Genomic DNA, 18,310 nt, shown 5'->3' with positions numbered 1-18,310 from the left:
ATTGTGGTGTGTTTGTGGTTTTACAGGGGTTTTCATTCCATACTGGAGTAGGGTTTGTTAGTCACCTTCACTGCACTGACCCTCACCACACATTTTCCAATCTTGTGGTTTGGCTGCTGCTGCTGCTGCTAAGTCACTTCAGTCGTGTCCGACTCTGTGCGACCCCATAGACGGCAGCCCACCAGGCTCCCCCGTTCCTGGGTTTCTCCAGGGAAGAACACCAGAGACCTTATTCAAGGATACTTGAGATTTCCCTGACACCTAACATTGTTGAAGATATTAACTCGGATTTTACTCTGTTTTGTTGTTTTCTAATGTCTGTTTGATTTGACAGCCAGGTGATGTTTGGGAGAGATCAAATTCTATATTGCTTCTATGTTTTAGGGGATTATCATGTCACTCATCCTCTCTGGTTTTATTTTAGAAAAAGTATTTCATGACCCTATGAGAAAAAAACATGGAAAATAATGCTTATTTAAATATATATACACATATGTACTAGCACCAGGTGGCGCTAGAGGTAAAGAAGTTGCCAATGCAGGAGGTGTAAGAGACACTGGTTTGATCCCTGGGTTGGGAAGATCCCCTGGTGGAGGAAATGACAACTGCTTCAGTACTCCTGCTTTGAGAATCCCATGGACAAAGGAGCCTGGTGGACCACAGTCCACAGGGGTGCAAAGAGTTGAACATGGAGATCCAACCAGTCCATCCTAAAGGAAATCAGTCCTGGGTGTTCATTGGAAGGACTGAGGCTGAAGCTGAAACTCAAGTACTTTGGCCACCTGATGCGAAGAGCTGACTCATTGGAAAAGACCCTGATGCTGGGAAAGATTGAGGGCAGGGGAGAAGGGGACGAGAGAGGATGAGATGGTTGGATGACATCATGACTCGATGGACATGGGTTTGGGTGGACTCCAGGAGTTGGTGATGGACAGGGAGTCCTGGGATGCTGCGGTTCATGGGGTCACAAAGAGTTGGACATGACTGAGCTACTGAACTGAACTGACTGAAAGCAACTTAACACACACCCACACACACACACATATATACATATATATGTGTGTGTGTGTGTATGTATGAATGTATAATGTTTTTCACTACCATCTGCATCTCAAATCATCTGTAAGGATTGAACTATGCTGTAGTCTGTCCACCACCCAGTGAAGAAATCCTCACACTAATCTACTTACCTCTGCTGAGAGTCTGCAAGCTGCTGTGACTTTGTACGTGCTTTGCATAAATTTGCACAGAATTCTCTACCTTCGTGATTGTTACTCTCCAGGAATTATGCTCTGAATTTCCTAATATTCTTCGGCTACCTCTCCTCTGCTCTTGTTGTTGTTTAGTTGCTAAGTCATGTCCAACTCTGCAATCCCATGGACTGTAGCCCGCCAGGCTCCTCTGTCCATGGGATTTCCTAGGCAAGAATACAGGAGTAATTTGCCATTTCCTTCTCCAGGGGAACTTCCTGACCCAGGGAACAAATTTGCGTCTCCTGCATTGGCAGTCCTTGGCATGTAGATTCTTTATCTCTGAGCCACAAGGAAATCCCCCTGTTGCTCTAGCAACATTACAGATGTCTCTGAGCTTGGGTGATGAGTATAGGCCATGAAAATCCATATTGCAGCAGATGGTGAGAGCAACTATTTATGCTCTTGAAGTAGATTCACCCTACCATCAGTCACTAATATCTATTTCCCTTCCATTCAGAGTTCTAACTAGCTCCCTAGAAGAGAGTTGATCCTTCCATCAGCAATGCCCAACAGATGGCAACATATGATTTTTTTTTCCCACAAAACTTTTCTCCTGCTTTTAAATTTTGGAATTTCTGGTCTTACATGGTTTATATTGCAGTGTCACTGTGACAATCATATATGTTCCATTTTATCAGTCTCATGAATACTCTTACTTATTTCAGAAGTGTAAAATTGGTCACAGTTATTGTGTATCTTTAATTTTTAAAGCTAAAAGATGCTCAAAACCATTATTGCTATAAAAAGCATTGGATGATACTTATGATCTTAAGTAACATAATCCCCAGTTATAATGTTTCATATGAATGTGTTAGGCTTTGTGTTTTTGAGATTTACTTTAAAAATTAGTTGATATTAGCATACTTGGATAAATAGAAGTGTCTAGTTTAAGACCCTCTTCCTTACTGTGAGAGAAGTCATTTTGGCAACCTGTAATTTGGTTAATTACAAAGTATCTTGATATTTTAAGTTATGAATTATAGCCAGGCTATACTCTATAGCTAGTAACAGGTACCCAACCAGAGGCCCATGTATAGAAAGAAATGACACAGTTCAACTGACTAGCCTGAAAACCCAAGCATCAGCAATAACAACAAACTCTTAGGGTATCTGGGTTTTTAGAAGGTCTATCTCTGATCAGTGCTTAGATTTCAGTATCTTATGTAGCCTCTTACGAATCTCCTTAGTCTTAATGGAATAGATAATTGGATTGAGCATTGGAGGCACAAAGAGATATACTAGGGACATGAACTTGTGCACATACTCAGGGGCATGCTTCCCAAATCGATGCGCCATGGACACACTAACCATGGGCACGTAGAAAATGAGCACAGCACACATGTGTGACACACATGTGTTGAGTGTCTTAAGTCTCTCTTTCTGGGAGGCGATGGCCAGCACAGAGTGTAATATGAGCACATAGGAAAGGAGGATGAGCATTGAGTCTACACCAAAGGCAGAGACGACAATGAACAAGCCATACATGCTGTTGATGGTGGTATCTCCACAGGGCAGGCGGATCAGGTCTGGGTGCAAGCAGTAGGAGTGGGTCAGTATGTTGTCTTTACAGAAAGGCAATCTCTTCAGAAGGAAAGGCAGTGGGAAGACCATGCAGAAGCTGCGGATGATGATGGATATGCCGGTGTGAGCCACACGGGTATCAGTGAGCACTGTAGAATAATGCAAGGGGTTACAGATGGCCACATAGCGGTCAAAACTCATGGCCAGCAAGATTCCAGACTCTGTCCAGGAGAAAAAGTGAATGAAGAACATCTGAATCAGGCAGGCATCAAAGGCAGTCTCTGGTGCGTGAAAGCACAAGGTAGCCAGTATAGTGGGCAAGGTAGAAAAAGACACACCCAGGTCATTGACAGACAGCAGAGATAGGAAGTAGTACATTGGCTGGTGCAAGCTCTGCTCCTCCTTTATGATGAAGAGAATGAGGCTGTTGCCCAGAATGGAGACAGCATACAGCAGCAAGAGGAGGGCTGCTAACCAATGCTCCAGTCCCTCCATCTCTGAGAAGCCTGTTAAGGTGAAGCTGGTCACGCTCAAGATGTTAGTTTCAAAACTTCCCATGGAGTCCCTGAGTATCTTTTGGAAAAACACAATCAGAGTAAAGTGAGGTCAGACAATGGAAAGAATGGTCACTGTCCAGAATGGAAGGGACAAGGCTACTTAGATTGAACACCAAAGATCATGAAAAATTAGAAGGAAGCAAGCTAGGTATCATTGCTCACATCTCAGGCCTTCTGCCATCTGATCATTTCTATAGTTGGGTCATGGGCTCCAATTCCTTCCCCACAAAAATCCTTTGAGTCTATTTTGAACACTGTATCATATTCTTCCTGTTTCTGTATTCTTTGCAGAAATATTAAAATCTTTCTCCAGTAGCAGAAAATGATTTAGCCCTTTCTCTCCAAGTTCTAGCCACTACCTTCTTCAAGAAGTGAAGTACAGTATACCCTCCCCAGGGCCTTATCTTAGTGCTCTCCACTTACTCATGAATCTCCGTGTATGCAGGGCTAACATTTTCATCTGTACTCTGAGCTGTGTCTTTTCTCCTGCCTACACTGCAGGATCTCACTCCAGCTCTCCATCCTATCTTTGTCGCTTGAGCTCCTCTCTTATTCACCAAGGATCCAGAGCCTCATGCTCATCCATTCCTGATTGCTCTGGATTTTTCTATCTTGCACATTTATGTGTTTTCCTCTGTTTAGATTAAGGATTCTCAAACTGTGCATATGCTAGATTCACCCAAGGAGCTTTTAAAAAAACTCCTTTGTCTGGACCCCAATAATACCAATTCAATCCAAATCTCTAGCAGTTGGATTCAAGAATCAATACATTAAAAAAAAAAAAAAAACTACCCAGGAAATTCCAATGCAAAGTAAAGTTCGAGAATCAGAGGTTTAGATTATTTCCCATCCAAAACCAACTTCTTTCTTATTGAGGATCAGTTTCAGGATATACAGTCAAAGAAAATAAATAACAACAACAAAAATTGCTTTATTGCCCCCACATATTCTGCCAGTAATCACTGACTTATCTGCTCTTTCACACTATGTTCAAAATTATTTTCTACTCATAATGTCTTTCTTACCTCTTCTCTGTATGTCAGTTATCCCAAATTCATGTCTCTAGCTCAGATGTCTCTTCTAGCTATTGAGTCAAGCATCCAACTCCCTACTGGAGTATCAACTGTAATGGCTCATCAGCACAACATAAATATATGCCAATTTGAACTTCTGTTAATCACCATACTTGGTCCTTTGCAATATTTTCCTCATATAAAAGTCCATCTGCATTTATCCATGCACTAAAGCCAGAAAAACCTAGGAAGAATTTTTCACCCTCTCCCATTTCCAGGTTTAATTAATCTATTACTACCTTTCCAAAATATACTTAACACTGGCACTCCTGTCTCTCTCACTTCCAGCTAGTCCAGCATCCAGTCTATTGCACGGATCTATCCCTCAGCATTTTTAATCAGAATGTCTATGGGCCCTTTCTTGCTGATCACCCAGCTCAGTGTCATGATCCTCTCTAATCCATCTTTTACAAAGAAGCCAAATTATCTGTTGATAATATAAACAAAATGATGTTACACTTCTATGGAAAACCTCTCAGTGGCTTCCCTTCACTCTTAAAATAAGGATTAGAGTAAGAATTCAAACAGTCTTACCTAGGCATGAGGCAGCATATAAACTACCCGAGAACTTGTTACCTTCCTATTATTCTGACCATTCATTACTTCTCTACATATCATTGTATGGCCCTATTATGTATCCTCACACATACTTTTCTTCATGACTTTTATCACACTTTTGAATTACAGTGAATTATTATGTATCTGTTTGGTCATTTGATTAGTATCTTTGTTCCCCAAAGAATTATAAGATCCTATAGTTGTCTCAATGTTTATCCAAGTTGCTGGGCATAGTCCTGGATAAGGATTCAGATTACCAGTCCTAATTCTAACCAGTAACTATTGATTAAATAGATAAACTATCTTAGGAAGAATGTATTATGACCCAGTTTTGAGGTGTAACATAAATTTAGAAAAGTTAAATAACTCTGCTAACATCCAAAACAGCGAACTTTTAATCTCAGCTTTAGCACACACCAGCTATGGATTTAGTTTACTTAATTACACCTTATCTTTACAGCTGTAGTATAGAAAAAATAGAGTAAAACACATAAAATTGATATTCAGCACTGTTGTGCAAGATATGTACTGAATAAACGGCAACCAGGAAAGAGGGGAGGAAGAGGGACGTCTGGAGCCGAGGTTCCCAGGTCCTCTTCCCATACTGCCTTGCTCTTCCAGGTTCCCAAACAAAGGCTCTCTCCTTTTGTGTTGGCCATGTATCCACTTCCCAGTGAGAATACCGGAGTGTGAGTTAATAACACTGAAGCACTCACACCAAACAAAAGCTTTGGGATTTCAGGCATCAGGGGGTATTATTGAGGATTATTGGTGTAGGGCAGAAGTAGAATACAGAGAAAATCTCTAAAATTAGATCGCAAACAAACTTTTCTTCAGATATGTGTATTATAATCACTTCAGGATTTTGAAGCTATGAATGAGGTTCCTACAGACCTCTGTGAGGGAAGGGCTGAAGTCCCAACTTACCTCCTCAGGGCAGCTCTAGCGAGAAGAGGACAGGTGAAGTGTCTCCTATGGAGGAACTCTGAGGACTCCTCCGTACACGACCCCCCAGCCAACCTCCCTGCCCTGAGCAATGAACCTGCCTCTTCAATGTCCCCTGGGCCTGGTAAGTCTTAGGGCTTAAAGAGATGGCTGGAGCAGCAGGGAATATGAAAAATCTTGAATGATGGCTCCTCTGAGCACTGGTGTTTCCCCCCCTTACAGACATTAAAAAAAAAAAAATTGAGTTATAACTCTGGTGTCCTTCATGAAAGAATCCATTCAGTTCGTCAAATACAGACTGAATCTCAGACCCTTTGACTCACTGATTCCCAAGTTAGCGACCTTTCCACCAATTGTGTCACAACCCAAGCAGATTTCAAGAAACAATAAATATAACCACCAAGAGCTTCAGTAATCATAGCCAGAAACCACAGTGACAATCCTGGTCTGCCTGGAACTGTACTGGGTTTAGCAATGAGGACCCTGCACTGGGGACAACCTCTCTGCAGCTGCAAACTCAGACGGTTTGTCAGTCTGTCCAGACTTGAGTAAAAAACAACCACTCCCCTGTCTAAGTGACTATCCTTAATAAATTTATTTAGTTTGCTCAAATTCCAAATTCCTCATTTGGAAACTTGGAACACAAATGTCTATAAATCCAGATGACTATGAAACTTCATATCACCATGGTAAATGATTATAAAACAAGGACTATTACAATGACTTGCCAATTTTCCATTGGCTAGAAAAGAATTTGAGAAGATGGGATAGGCAATTAGCTCTAAGAGCTCTGAGCACTGTGAACGCAGGTTGATTCCCAAGATGCTTATTAAAAGATCTTAAAATTATGAGAGCTTTTGGATCATCTTGTATCACACCCAAACTGTCATAATGAAGAAACGAAGACTTTAAGGTGCAAGAGGCCTGTTGCCATCCACTGTGAAATCATTTATAAAGTCAGGACTTGAAAATAATTACCTAGATTTAGTCCCCAGAGTCTATCTCCATTGCCCGTGCAATCTCAATTACCAGAACTGAGGAAAGGAGAAGAGAAATACTGATATTTCCTGAGCACCTGTAGAGTTTTGGGGGCCTTGCTAGTTTTTGTTTGCTTTAGATTAACTCATTTAATCAATAGAGAAAACCTGAAGGATACCTTTTATTATGCTTAAATACTGGATTTTTCAGTAGACAGACTAAACAAACAGAATTAGAACTGTGGAGGAATAAAAAATAAAAAGCTATGTATTTTATATTTAGATAATTTTTAAAACATCAAAGCATCAATGTCTTCCTCACAAAAAAACTGGAAATGTATTGGATTTTAATACATTAATCTTAGGGTCTCATTTAGAAACAATTTAATGTATACAGAATACCAAAGTTCTTTAGGATTTAGTATCTCTAAAGGTCATTATTAGTGTCTGTCTGTAAAGTCTGTGCTTGTGTATGCATGTGTGACAGTGTAAATGTGTGTATGAGAATGGAGAAAGAGCAGGCAAAGGAATGTACCTCCAATTTTTTTAGAAAGGAGAAAAACAGATCTTTTATAATTAATCAATAAACCAGTCACAAGAAATCAAAAAGAGACATAAAAAGATGATACCCTTATAAATAATGATTCAGTTCAGTTCAGTCACTCAGTCGTGTCCGACTCTTTGCGACCCCATGAATCGCAGCACGCCAGGTCTCCCTGGCCATCACCAACTCCCAGAGTTCACCCAGACTCACGTCCTTCGAGTCAGTGACGCCATCCAGCCATCTCATCCTCTGTCGTCCCCTTCTCCTCCTGCCCCCAATTCCTCCCAGCATCAGAGTCTTTTCCAATGAGTCAACTCTTCACATGAGGTGGCCAAAGTACTGGAGTTTCAGCTTTAGCATCATTCCTTCCAAAGAAATCCCAGGGCTGATCTCCTTCAGAATGGACTGGATGGATCTCCTTGCAGTCCAAGGGACTCTCAAGAGTCTTTTCCAACACCACAGTGCGAAAGCATCAATTCTTTGGCGCTCAGCCTTCTTCACAGTCCAACTCTCACATCCATACATGACCACAGGAAAAACCATAGCCTTGACTAGATGAACCTTTGTTGGCAAAGTAATGTCTCTGCTTTTGAATATGCTATCTAGGTTGGTCATAACTTTCCTTCCAAGGAGTAAGCATCTTTTAATTTCATGGCCGAAGTCTCCATCTGCAGTGATTTTGGAGCCCCCAAAAATAAAGTCTGACACTGTTTCCACTGTTTCCCCATCTATTTCCCATGAAGTGATGGGACCGGATGCCATGATCTTCGTTTTCAGAATGTTGAGCTTTAAGCCAACTTTTTCACTCTCCACTTTCACCTTCATCAAGAGTCTTTCTAGTTCCTCTTCACTTTCTGCCATAAGGATGGTGTCATCTGCATATCTGAGGTTATTGATATTTCTCCCGGCAATCTTGATTCCAGCTTGTGTTTCTTCCAGCCCAGCATTTCTCATGATGTACTCTGCATAGAAGTTAAATAAGCAGGGTGACAATATACAGCCTTGACGTACTCCTTTTCCTATTTGGAACCAGTCTGTTCCATGTTCAGTTCTAACTGTTGCTTCCTGACCTGCATACAAATTTCTCAAGAGGCAGATCAGGTATTCCCATCTGGTATTCCCATCTCTTTCAGAATTTTCTACAGTTTATTGTGATCCACACAGTCAAAGGCTTTGGCATAGTTAATAAAGCAGAAATAGATGTTTTTCTGGAACTCTCTTGCTTTTTCCATGATCCAGCGGATGTTGACAATTTGATCTCTGGTTCCTCTGCCTTTTCTAAAACCAGCTTGAATAATGATTACCAAACATTTAAGATTTGAGGGACTTGACCTAAATGAAAACATAGACTGTGAAAAATAGTTCTCATTAATTGACCATCTACTATATGCTATAAACTTACTAAAATCTTTGCATGCATTATTTATTTATTACTAACATATAGTTAATGTTTAATATTCACAAGATCCTTATCAGTTATATTTTTAGTCTTCTTTTTACAAATGACATTAGGGATTTTACAATACTTGCCAAAGTCGTAAAGTTATTGGAGTAGCCAAGATACCAATCTGGATGCAAAACCACAATTATAAATAAATATACTCACATACAGTCATTCACACAAGCACAATCATCAATTGGAAGAAGAGATTAAAGGGGTTTTAATTGGAAGAAGGAAAAAGGGACTTGTAGGACAGCATCTATCAAGCAGTTATAAGAAGACTAGACTGGCCTACTAAATTCCAGGGACTAAGAGGCTAAGGTTGGGGATTTGGAGAAGGATACTTGTCCATCTGAACTTAAAACAGGAAGTTTTATGATTGTGCCCCTTGAATTTTATGGTTATTCCCCTTATTCTTTGCTCACCTCAAATGTAATTATGATGACTCTCACCAGGTAGAATATGCTAGTCAAGTTAAGAAGATAATTTCTGCCTGTGTAGTAATTCTATTTCTCAATGTTAATTGATAACATTATGCATCTATGTCATTGCCTTGCTTAGTGTGAGTTCATCCCTAAGAGAGAGAACCACACCAAAGGGAGTCTGAGATATAACAGTGAAGAGGATGAGCCTTCTCTCCGTTCTCACAGTGATTAGGACAATAGACTAAACAAATAATTTCATGTGTTAATCATCTTCAGAAAAAATATTTAGAGTGCTATGAAGAGGAATCATTAAAAAGGTTAGTTTAGATTGAATCCTGAAGGATAAATAAGAGATGTTCAGGGGAAGAGAGAAGAGAGCTCAATAAATGTGTTGGATTTATGAACTTTACTTGCAGAAATATGAAGTTCTTTCAGTTCTACCTCCTAACTACTATTTAATTGACTTATTTCCATTCCCACTCTCTAGTCATCATATCAACATGTCAACCCTAGATAATTACAAGTGTCTTAATGCATTCCCCTACATTATTCGGCCCTCTACCAATTCACTTTCTAAATGCAGAAATATATTTAAGTAAAATTCCATCACATTACTCCATCAAGTCCAACCTTTAAATGACCCCATGTGATATGATAAATACCTTCCTTCCAAACTTTATTTTGAGCCATTTTTCTTACATTCTTTCTATTACAACTAAAGTAATCTTCCAGTTTCTTGCATGTGCAAAGCTACTCCTTCCATGCGGCCTTCACAAGTGCTCTTCCCAAAATCTTAGAAGCTTTTTCCTACTCACCTTCCATTCATTTGACTGGATCCCTACCACCATCTCCTAGCTTAAATTGGCTTGTGGAAGATCCCCCTAACCTCCTAACCTAATAAAGGTTATATTACATTCTCTGTTGATCTTTTCTAGTACCTTGCAGAGTTGTGATAGATTGATTTAAAATAAACAGTAAATTATTTATTACATGCTTCTTTCCTACATCAATATGTATGTTTCATGAAAGATGTCTCTGCCTTCTTATTTTTTTAATACATACCTTGCAGAGTCGTGATAAATTGATTTAAAATAAACAGTAAATTATTTATTACATGCTTCTTTCCTACATCAATATGTATGTTTCATGAAAGATGTCTCTGCCTTATTTTTTTAATATATTCAAAATTCCAGTACAATGTTTGTTGTTGTTGTTTCATCACCAAATCACTTCCAACTCTTTTGTGACCCCATGGACTGTAGCCTGTCAGGCTCCTCTGTCCATGGAATTTCCCAGGCAAGAATACTGGAGTGGGTTGCCATTTCCTTCTCCAGGGGATCTTTCCAACCTAGGGATCAAATCGGAGTCTTCTGCATTGGCAGGGAAATTCTTTACTACTGTGCCACCTGGAAGCCTAATGATTAGCAAATAGTAACCTAATGTCTTTACCATAATTACACTATCAGCATAACACCATGAGTCATCTTTCCATGTTTCTGCAAAATGGATTACCATGCTACTTAGTGAAACACCTGTTCAAGAACATATGACATACACATGTCTATTTATTTCTGCTTTTTTGTCAATTTACCTAGTTACCTATCAGCCCCAAAGTGCCGTCCTAGAGAATGCATCAAACTTGAGTCACTACTTCATTTTTTTTAAACAAACTGTTCCCAATCTAAACCCTGTTTTCATTCCTGGGTAGGATCTTTGTAAAGTATCTGATTTTCTACATTATTATTTTTCTGCATTATTTTCTACATTAATTAACTTGAACCAACGTGACTAGAGAAATCTAAAGTCTGTGTTACATGCCCCTTTTCTGGGCTACCACAAACAGTAATCATTGCATCTTATCTCCTTTTGTGTGTGTTAGTCACTTAGCCATGTCTGACTCTTCGTGACCCCATAGACTGTAGCCTGACAGGCTCCTCTGTCCATGGAATTCTCCAGGCAAGAATACTGGAGTGGGTTGCCATTCCCTTCTCCAAGGGATCTTCCCAACCCAGGGATCAAACCCTGGTCTCCTAAATTTCAGGCAGATTCTTTACCATCTGAGCTATTCTCACTCAGTGCTAACATTTATGTTTACTTACTGAGCATTTTATGTGATGGTCAACTTTAATTCAGCTAAACCTCACCACAGCCTTATCAAACAGGTATTACTATTATCTATATTTTTCACATAAGGAAACTGAGGTACAGTGAATTAAATAACTTTTTCAAAGTCACAAAAAAATATATGTGGCAGAACTAACATTTAAATCTAGGTGCTCTGAACCTTTAAGCTGTAAGGCCCCACTGTGAGTTCATAAGGTAAGTGCTGCTCTGCTTTACTCTTCACAGATTGCTTCTATGTCTAATATGAGGCCAGGCACATAATGGGTGCTCAGGAAATGGCCACTGAATGATCATATGACCATAGAAGGCAATACACATAAAGGACAAGAACTGCAACATTTTTCAAAGAAGCATCACTGATTCAAAATCATACTAACTTGGACTCAGGAGTCACATTACCTGCACTCACCTCCTGCCTTTCCACTGGCTAGCTTTGTGATCCTAAATGATTAATCTATTCTATGCACTTCAGTGTCTGCACCTTTAAAACCAGAATAATAATTTTATCTGTATCCTAGTCTTGCTGATAGGGCCTAATGATTGCTTTAATAGTAAAATATATACTAAAATAAACTTTGAACCTTGACTGTCATGTAATAAGCTATGAAGAAATGTTACCCTTAGTATTACTTTACAGCTGGTGAAATACAGTGACTGGTGTAGTTAGTCCAGTTGAATAAAGAGATCCTGTGCAGTTAGTCCTGACAATTAAGCCTGTGAAAAATAAATATTCTGTCATTTCGTTTTAGACTATTTATGCTATATTAGCCTTTGACTGCAGAGCGAACATTCTGGATAGCACAGACTTCTGAATTGGGATAAAGAGAGCAAAAGTGTGATGTGCTTCCAATATGCACCAGGGGAATTGTCTCTTAGGACCTAGAATCAGGCCCCCATAGATAGTATCATGAGCCTGCCACAGCCCATAGTCACATGTAGAAGGGAATAACTCTCCCAAGAAAAATACTCCTTATCCCTTGAGAGGAGCAGAGAGGAGCATTTGGAAAGCACCTTGGTAGAGCAGAGGCATCAACACTTAGGTTTCTCTCTTATGAGGCTCACTTTCTCCAACTCTCATTATTGTTGTTTGCCTCCCTGTCTCTCCCCTCTCTCTCAGTTACTCTCATTTTACTAAAACATAATGTGTACATTTTATAGAAAAGTAGAAAACACGGATAAATAATAAATCTTCTCAATTCTCACTAGCCAGAAACAACTACTAATGCATTCTCGTTAAGTGAAAGTCCCTCAATCGTGTCCAACTCTCTGCGAACCCATGGACTATGGCGTGCCAGGCTCCTCTGTTCGTGGAATTCTCCAGACCAGAATACTGGAGTGGGTAGCTGTTCCCTTCTCCAGGGGATCTTCCCAACCCAGAGACCGAATGCAGGTCACCTGCATTGCAGGAAGATTCTATACCATCTAAGCGACCAGAAAAGCCCAAGAATACTGAAATGGATAGCCTATGCCTTCTCCATGGGATCTTTCTGACCCAGGAATCTACTCAGGAGCTACCAGGAATGCCCAAATTTTTATTACTTCCTCCAAATACTTTTTGTATGCAAATATATGAATGTTTAACAATAATATTATATATTATGGTTTTACCCAGAGTATACTTCACAGTATGTTATAAATAGGGGGCTTTTCAGATGTCTCAGTGGTAAAGAACCTGCTTGCTAATGCAGGAGACATGGGAGATACAGGCTCAGTCACTAGGTGGAGACGATTCCCTGAAGGAAGAAATGGGAACCCACTCCAGTATTCTTGCTGGAGAATCTCATGAACAGAGGAGCGTGGCAGGCTATGCAGTCCATGGAGTCACAAAGAGTTGGACACAACTGAGCACACACACCACAACCATGCTATAAATAGTTTTTGTAAAGAGTTTTATTTGAACTATAGTGGTTTCTACATTCTTCTAAGCTATCTTATCCTAGAAATCTATTGTGGCAGCCATATATCTTTTGACTCACATAGATTTTTTTTGTCTTTTTCTACATATTTTAACATTTGGGAGGTTTACTCTATGCCTGTCCATTTTTTTTCCTTTTTTTTTTTAAGTAATTTTGAGGGAGAGTAATCTCAATTGTACAAGGATTCAAAATTAATTTTTAAATCATGTTGTTTTATTCCTCAGATTATTCAGAATTAAGTCAAGTGAACTGGGGGGAAAAGCAACATATTCAATATTTGTTTAATCTTTCCACCAAGGCATGTGCTTTTTGTGTCCATTCATTCAAGCTTACTTCTAAATAAGTATCTGATAAGGGGTTCATCCCCAAATCATGTTAAGGAGCTCCTACAGTAGCTAAAAACAAAGACAAATCAAGTCTGATAAACTCATTTTACTATGTGCTATGGAGTTAAATGAAAGTTTCTCCAGAGAGGATATACAAATGGCCAACAAGTATATGAAAAAAAAAGATCAATGTCATTAATCATCAGGAAAATCCATATTGAAAACACAATGAGATATTACCACACATCTGTCGAGATGGCTATTAAATAATAATAATAAAAAAAAATAACAACAAAAGACGGCAAATGTTGGGAAGGATGTCAGTCACTTGCACACAGTTTTTTGGAATGTAAAATAGCGCAATTGCGATGGAAAGCAGTACGGAGTTGCTACAAAATTAAAATTTTGTAGAAATTTTGCAAAATTAAAAAAATTCTACAAAATTAAAAGTAGGACTACTTGTCATATATTCTTGGGGAAAAGAATTATTTGACCATTGTGACAGTGTTCCCAAGGTAATAAGTAACTTTTTCTATGCTAATTCAATTTAAAAATGGATAAAATAAACACATGGAACAAAATGAGGGATTGATTTTAAGGAGACACATTTGTGGATTTTTTGTAAAATTTGAGCTTTTTTTTTTTTTTTTTTTGGACAAACTACAATTCAGTGTAACTTGCCAAAACCTGCTGACTTCAGTCTTAAGTAGTGCCAGGCTGTCATCAAATATCTGGTGGAAAAAATCCTAAGAGTAGATTTCTGAGCAAAAAAAAGTTTAAAAGATTGTCAAAGCAGGTCTTGAAAACCCCAATTTGTGAAGTAATAGTAAATATCCAATGACTTTTTTCCTTTCCATGTGCCTCTGGCTTAAAACTTGGTTCCCACTAGCATTCGACCAATCCTCCTTCTAATCTCTTTGGTTTTGATGGAATAGATGACTGGGTTGAGCATGGGAGGCACAAAGAGATAAATGAGGGACATGACTGTGTGCACAAATCGGGGGGCATGCCTCCCATAGCGGGCAGTCATGGACACACCAATCTTAGGAACATAGAATATGAGCACAGCACACAGATGTGACACACACGTGTTGAGTGTCTTTAACCGTTCCTCCCAAGATGCAATGGCAAATACAGAATGCAGGATGAGCACGTATGAGAAGAGAATGAGTGCAGCGTCCAGGCCGAAGGTAGACATGACAATGATGAGACCGAAAATATTGTTGATGGTGATGTCACCACAGGGAAGATGGATGAGATCTGGATGAAGGCAGTAGGCATGAGACAGTATATTGGCCTTGCAGAAAGACAACCTCTTCAGAAGGAGAGGCAGTGGGAAAATCATACAGAAGCTGCGGATGATGGCCCACAAGCCCATGCATACAACACGGGAATCTGTGAGCATGGTGGTGTAGCGCAGAGGGTTACAGATGGCCACATAGCGGTCAAAACTCATAACCAGCAGGACCCCAGACTCCATGAAAGAGAAGAAGTGGATAAAGAACATTTGAGCCATGCAAGAATCAAAGCTGATCTTCCTTAAGTGGAAGCAAAATGTGGCTAGCACGGTGGGCAGTGTGGAGAAAGACACACCTAGATCATTAACTGAGAGCAGGGATAGGAAGTAGTACATAGGCTGATGCAAACTCTGCTCCTCCTTGACAATGAAAAGGATAAGGGCATTGCCCACAATGGAGACAATGTAGAGGGTACCGAGGAGCAAGAACATCCAGTGTTGGGAGTTCTCCAGCCCTGGGAGCCCTGTCAGGGTGAACGTTGGCAACTCTGAGCTGTTGTAGAGGATACCTCCCATGCTGGAGGGACTTGTACTGTAAGACTTGTACTGTAGGACCACCACCTGTAGAGAAGACAGACGTACAGTTTATTGATGACCTATTTTAAGTCTCTCTTATGCCATCCAGACCCTTACTTTAGAGCTTAATCAATTTTGTTTACCACATCACTCCTTGCCCCTCTTGCTCCCCGTGGTTTCTGGAATTGTCTAAGTGTTTTCAGGTTATCCAGCTGGCTCAACAGGTCACATTACCTTCCTCTGTACCTGTGCCTATCCCCACCATGCTCTTCCTCACATTCAAAGCTATGAACTTGTTATCAATCAACAGGCATCACTTTGCACAAGACCTAAGACATCATTCTCCTGATGACTACTTCCTGGACTGTTCTGTGCATTCCAATTATTCATCAAACTGTAAACTTTTCCTTTTTCCATTCTCTCACTTTACTGTCTCTACTGATAAGTAACATTTGCTCATTATCATGACTCTCGGGCTTTCTTACTTCTACACAGTCTCCCAGTTCTTTCTTGCATTTATCCATACAGAAGATAGATGGACAGGAAGATATAGCTCCATAGAGACAATCTTCCAGACATACATCAAAATGCACTAGGACTCCCTTATATCCACTCATCTATTCATTCTTCAGTCCACCTTATGGCATTCATTTTCACCATGAATAACCTAATATACTAAAGTACTTTCTTAATAATTTCCTTCAGATCTAAATAGAACCTGTAAGTCACAAGACTAATAATCAGTTCTCTTATCCATGGCTATACAGATAATTGGCTCTTATGTATGTTTTCCATATCTTCAAATAATATTATTATGACTAAGTTCGAGACACAAAATTTAAAGATCACATTGCCATTTTCTTTCTTTTTATGTTGTTATTGTTGTTGTTCAGTCACTAAGTTGCAGCCCATTTTTTGAGACCCAAAGAAGGCAGCACGCCAGACTCCCCTGTTCTTCACCATCTCTTGGAGTTTGCTGAAATTCATGTCTATTGAGTTGGTGATGCCATCCAACCACCTCATCCTCTGTCACCCTCTTCTCCTTTTGCCTTCAATCTTTCCCAGCATCAGGTTCTTTTCCAATGAGTTGGCTCTTCACATTAAGTGACCAAAGTATTGGAGATTCAGCTTCAGCATCAGTCTTTCTAATGAATATTCAGGACTGATTTCCTTTAGGATCGACTGTTTTGATTTCCTTGCTGTCCAAGGGACTCTCAACAGTCTTCTCCACAATCTGAAAGCATCAGTTCTTCAGCACTCAGCCTTCTTTATGGTCCAACTCACATCCATACATGACTACTGGAAAAATCATAACTTTGGCTGGCAGACTTTTGTTGGCAAACTGATGTCTCTGCTTTTTAATACCTTGTCTAGATTTGTCATAATTTTCCTTCCAAGGAGAAAGCATCTTTTAATTTTATGGCTGCAATGACATCCACAGTGATTTTGGAGCCCAGGAAAATAAAATCTGTTACTGTTTTCACTTTTCCCCATATATTTGCCATGAAGTAATGGGATCAGATGCCATGATCTTTATTTTTTAATGTTTAGTTTCATGTTCTCTTTCACCCTTATCAAGAGACTCTTTACATCCTTCAGCTACTATATTAAATGGGTCAAGATAAGGAAAACAATGACCCAGCAGCCTCTGCCAGCACTTTAGCCCATTTGTTATTTAACTTATATGCAGAGTACATCATGAGAAATGCTGGACTGGAAGAAACACAAGCTGGAATCAAGATTGCTGGGAGAAATACCAATAACCTCAGATATTCAGATGACACCATCCTTACGGCAGAAAGTGAAGAGGAACTAAAGAGCCTCTTGATGAAAGTGAAAGAGGAGAGTGGAAAAGTTGGCTTAAAGCTCAACATTCAGAAAACTGATCACGGCATCTGGTCCCATCACTTCATGGGAAATAGATGGGGAAACAGTGGAAACAGTGTCAGACTTTATTTTTCTGGGCTCCAAAATCACTGCACATGGTGATTGCAACCATGACATTAAAAGACGCTTACTCCTTGGAAGGAAAGTTATGACCAACCTAGATAGCATATTCAAAAGCAGAGACATTACTTTGCCAACAAGAGTCCATCTAGTCAAAGCTATGGTTTTTTCCAGTAGTCATGTATAGATGTGAGAGTTGGACTGTGAAGAAAGCTGAGCGCCAAAGAATTGATGCTTTTGAACTGTGGTGTTGGGGAAGACTCTTGAGAGTCCCTTGGACTGCAAGGAGATCCAACCAGTCCATTCTAAAGGAGATCAGTTCTGGGTGTTCGTTGGAAGGACTGATGCTGAAGCTGAAACTCCAATACTTTGGCCACCTCATGTGAAAAGTTGACTCACTGAAAAAGACTCTGATGCTGGGAGGGATTGGGGGCAGGAGGAGAAGGGGATGACGTAGGATGAGATGGCTGGATGGCATCACTGACTCGATGGACATGAGTTTGAGTAAACTCCAGGAGCTGGTGATGGACAGGGAGGCCTGGCATGCTGCGATTCATGGGGTTGCATATTCAGACACGACTGAGCGACTAAACTGAACTGATAGCCTCACACTTCAGATCCAAGAAATCACATTTTTATACCATAACAATCTTATTCTAGTGAATGCCATGGCTCTATTTCATTCTTTATTCTGGTTAGGATAATATTTCCACAGGGCAGATTTGAAAATGGCACTTTTTTGATTAGAAACCTTGAATGCCCCCTCATTATCAAACAGTTCAAACCTAACTCATAAGCCTAGGAATAAAGGTCCTCTGTGGTCAGTACTAAATCAATATTTCTGTTCTCAGTTCTCAACATTTTCCTTCAGTTCAGTACAGTTCAGTCAC

The 18,310-nt window shown here is 39.8% G+C and overlaps 1 protein-coding gene and 1 pseudogene across 1 annotated transcript; both read right to left on the bottom strand.

Moving 5' to 3' along the window:
- Positions 1 to 2,442: 2,442 nt before the first annotated feature.
- Positions 2,443 to 4,881, bottom strand: LOC109568899 (olfactory receptor 51I2-like; annotated as a pseudogene).
- A 9,647-nt stretch (positions 4,882 to 14,528) lies between these two features.
- Positions 14,529 to 16,097, bottom strand: LOC109569400 (olfactory receptor 51I2-like). Its single transcript, XM_019974748.2, has one exon. The coding sequence runs from the start codon at positions 15,471 to 15,473 to the stop codon at positions 14,529 to 14,531; it is 945 nt and encodes a 314-aa protein (XP_019830307.2). The 5' UTR covers positions 15,474 to 16,097.
- Between the last annotated feature and the right edge of the window lie 2,213 nt (positions 16,098 to 18,310).

Source organism: Bos indicus, chromosome 15, assembly GCF_029378745.1.
Source record: "Bos indicus isolate NIAB-ARS_2022 breed Sahiwal x Tharparkar chromosome 15, NIAB-ARS_B.indTharparkar_mat_pri_1.0, whole genome shotgun sequence".
Lineage (NCBI taxonomy): Eukaryota > Metazoa > Chordata > Mammalia > Artiodactyla > Bovidae > Bos > Bos indicus.
Note: the sequence above shows the minus strand (reverse complement) of the source record. Positions and strands in the feature narration are given on the sequence as shown.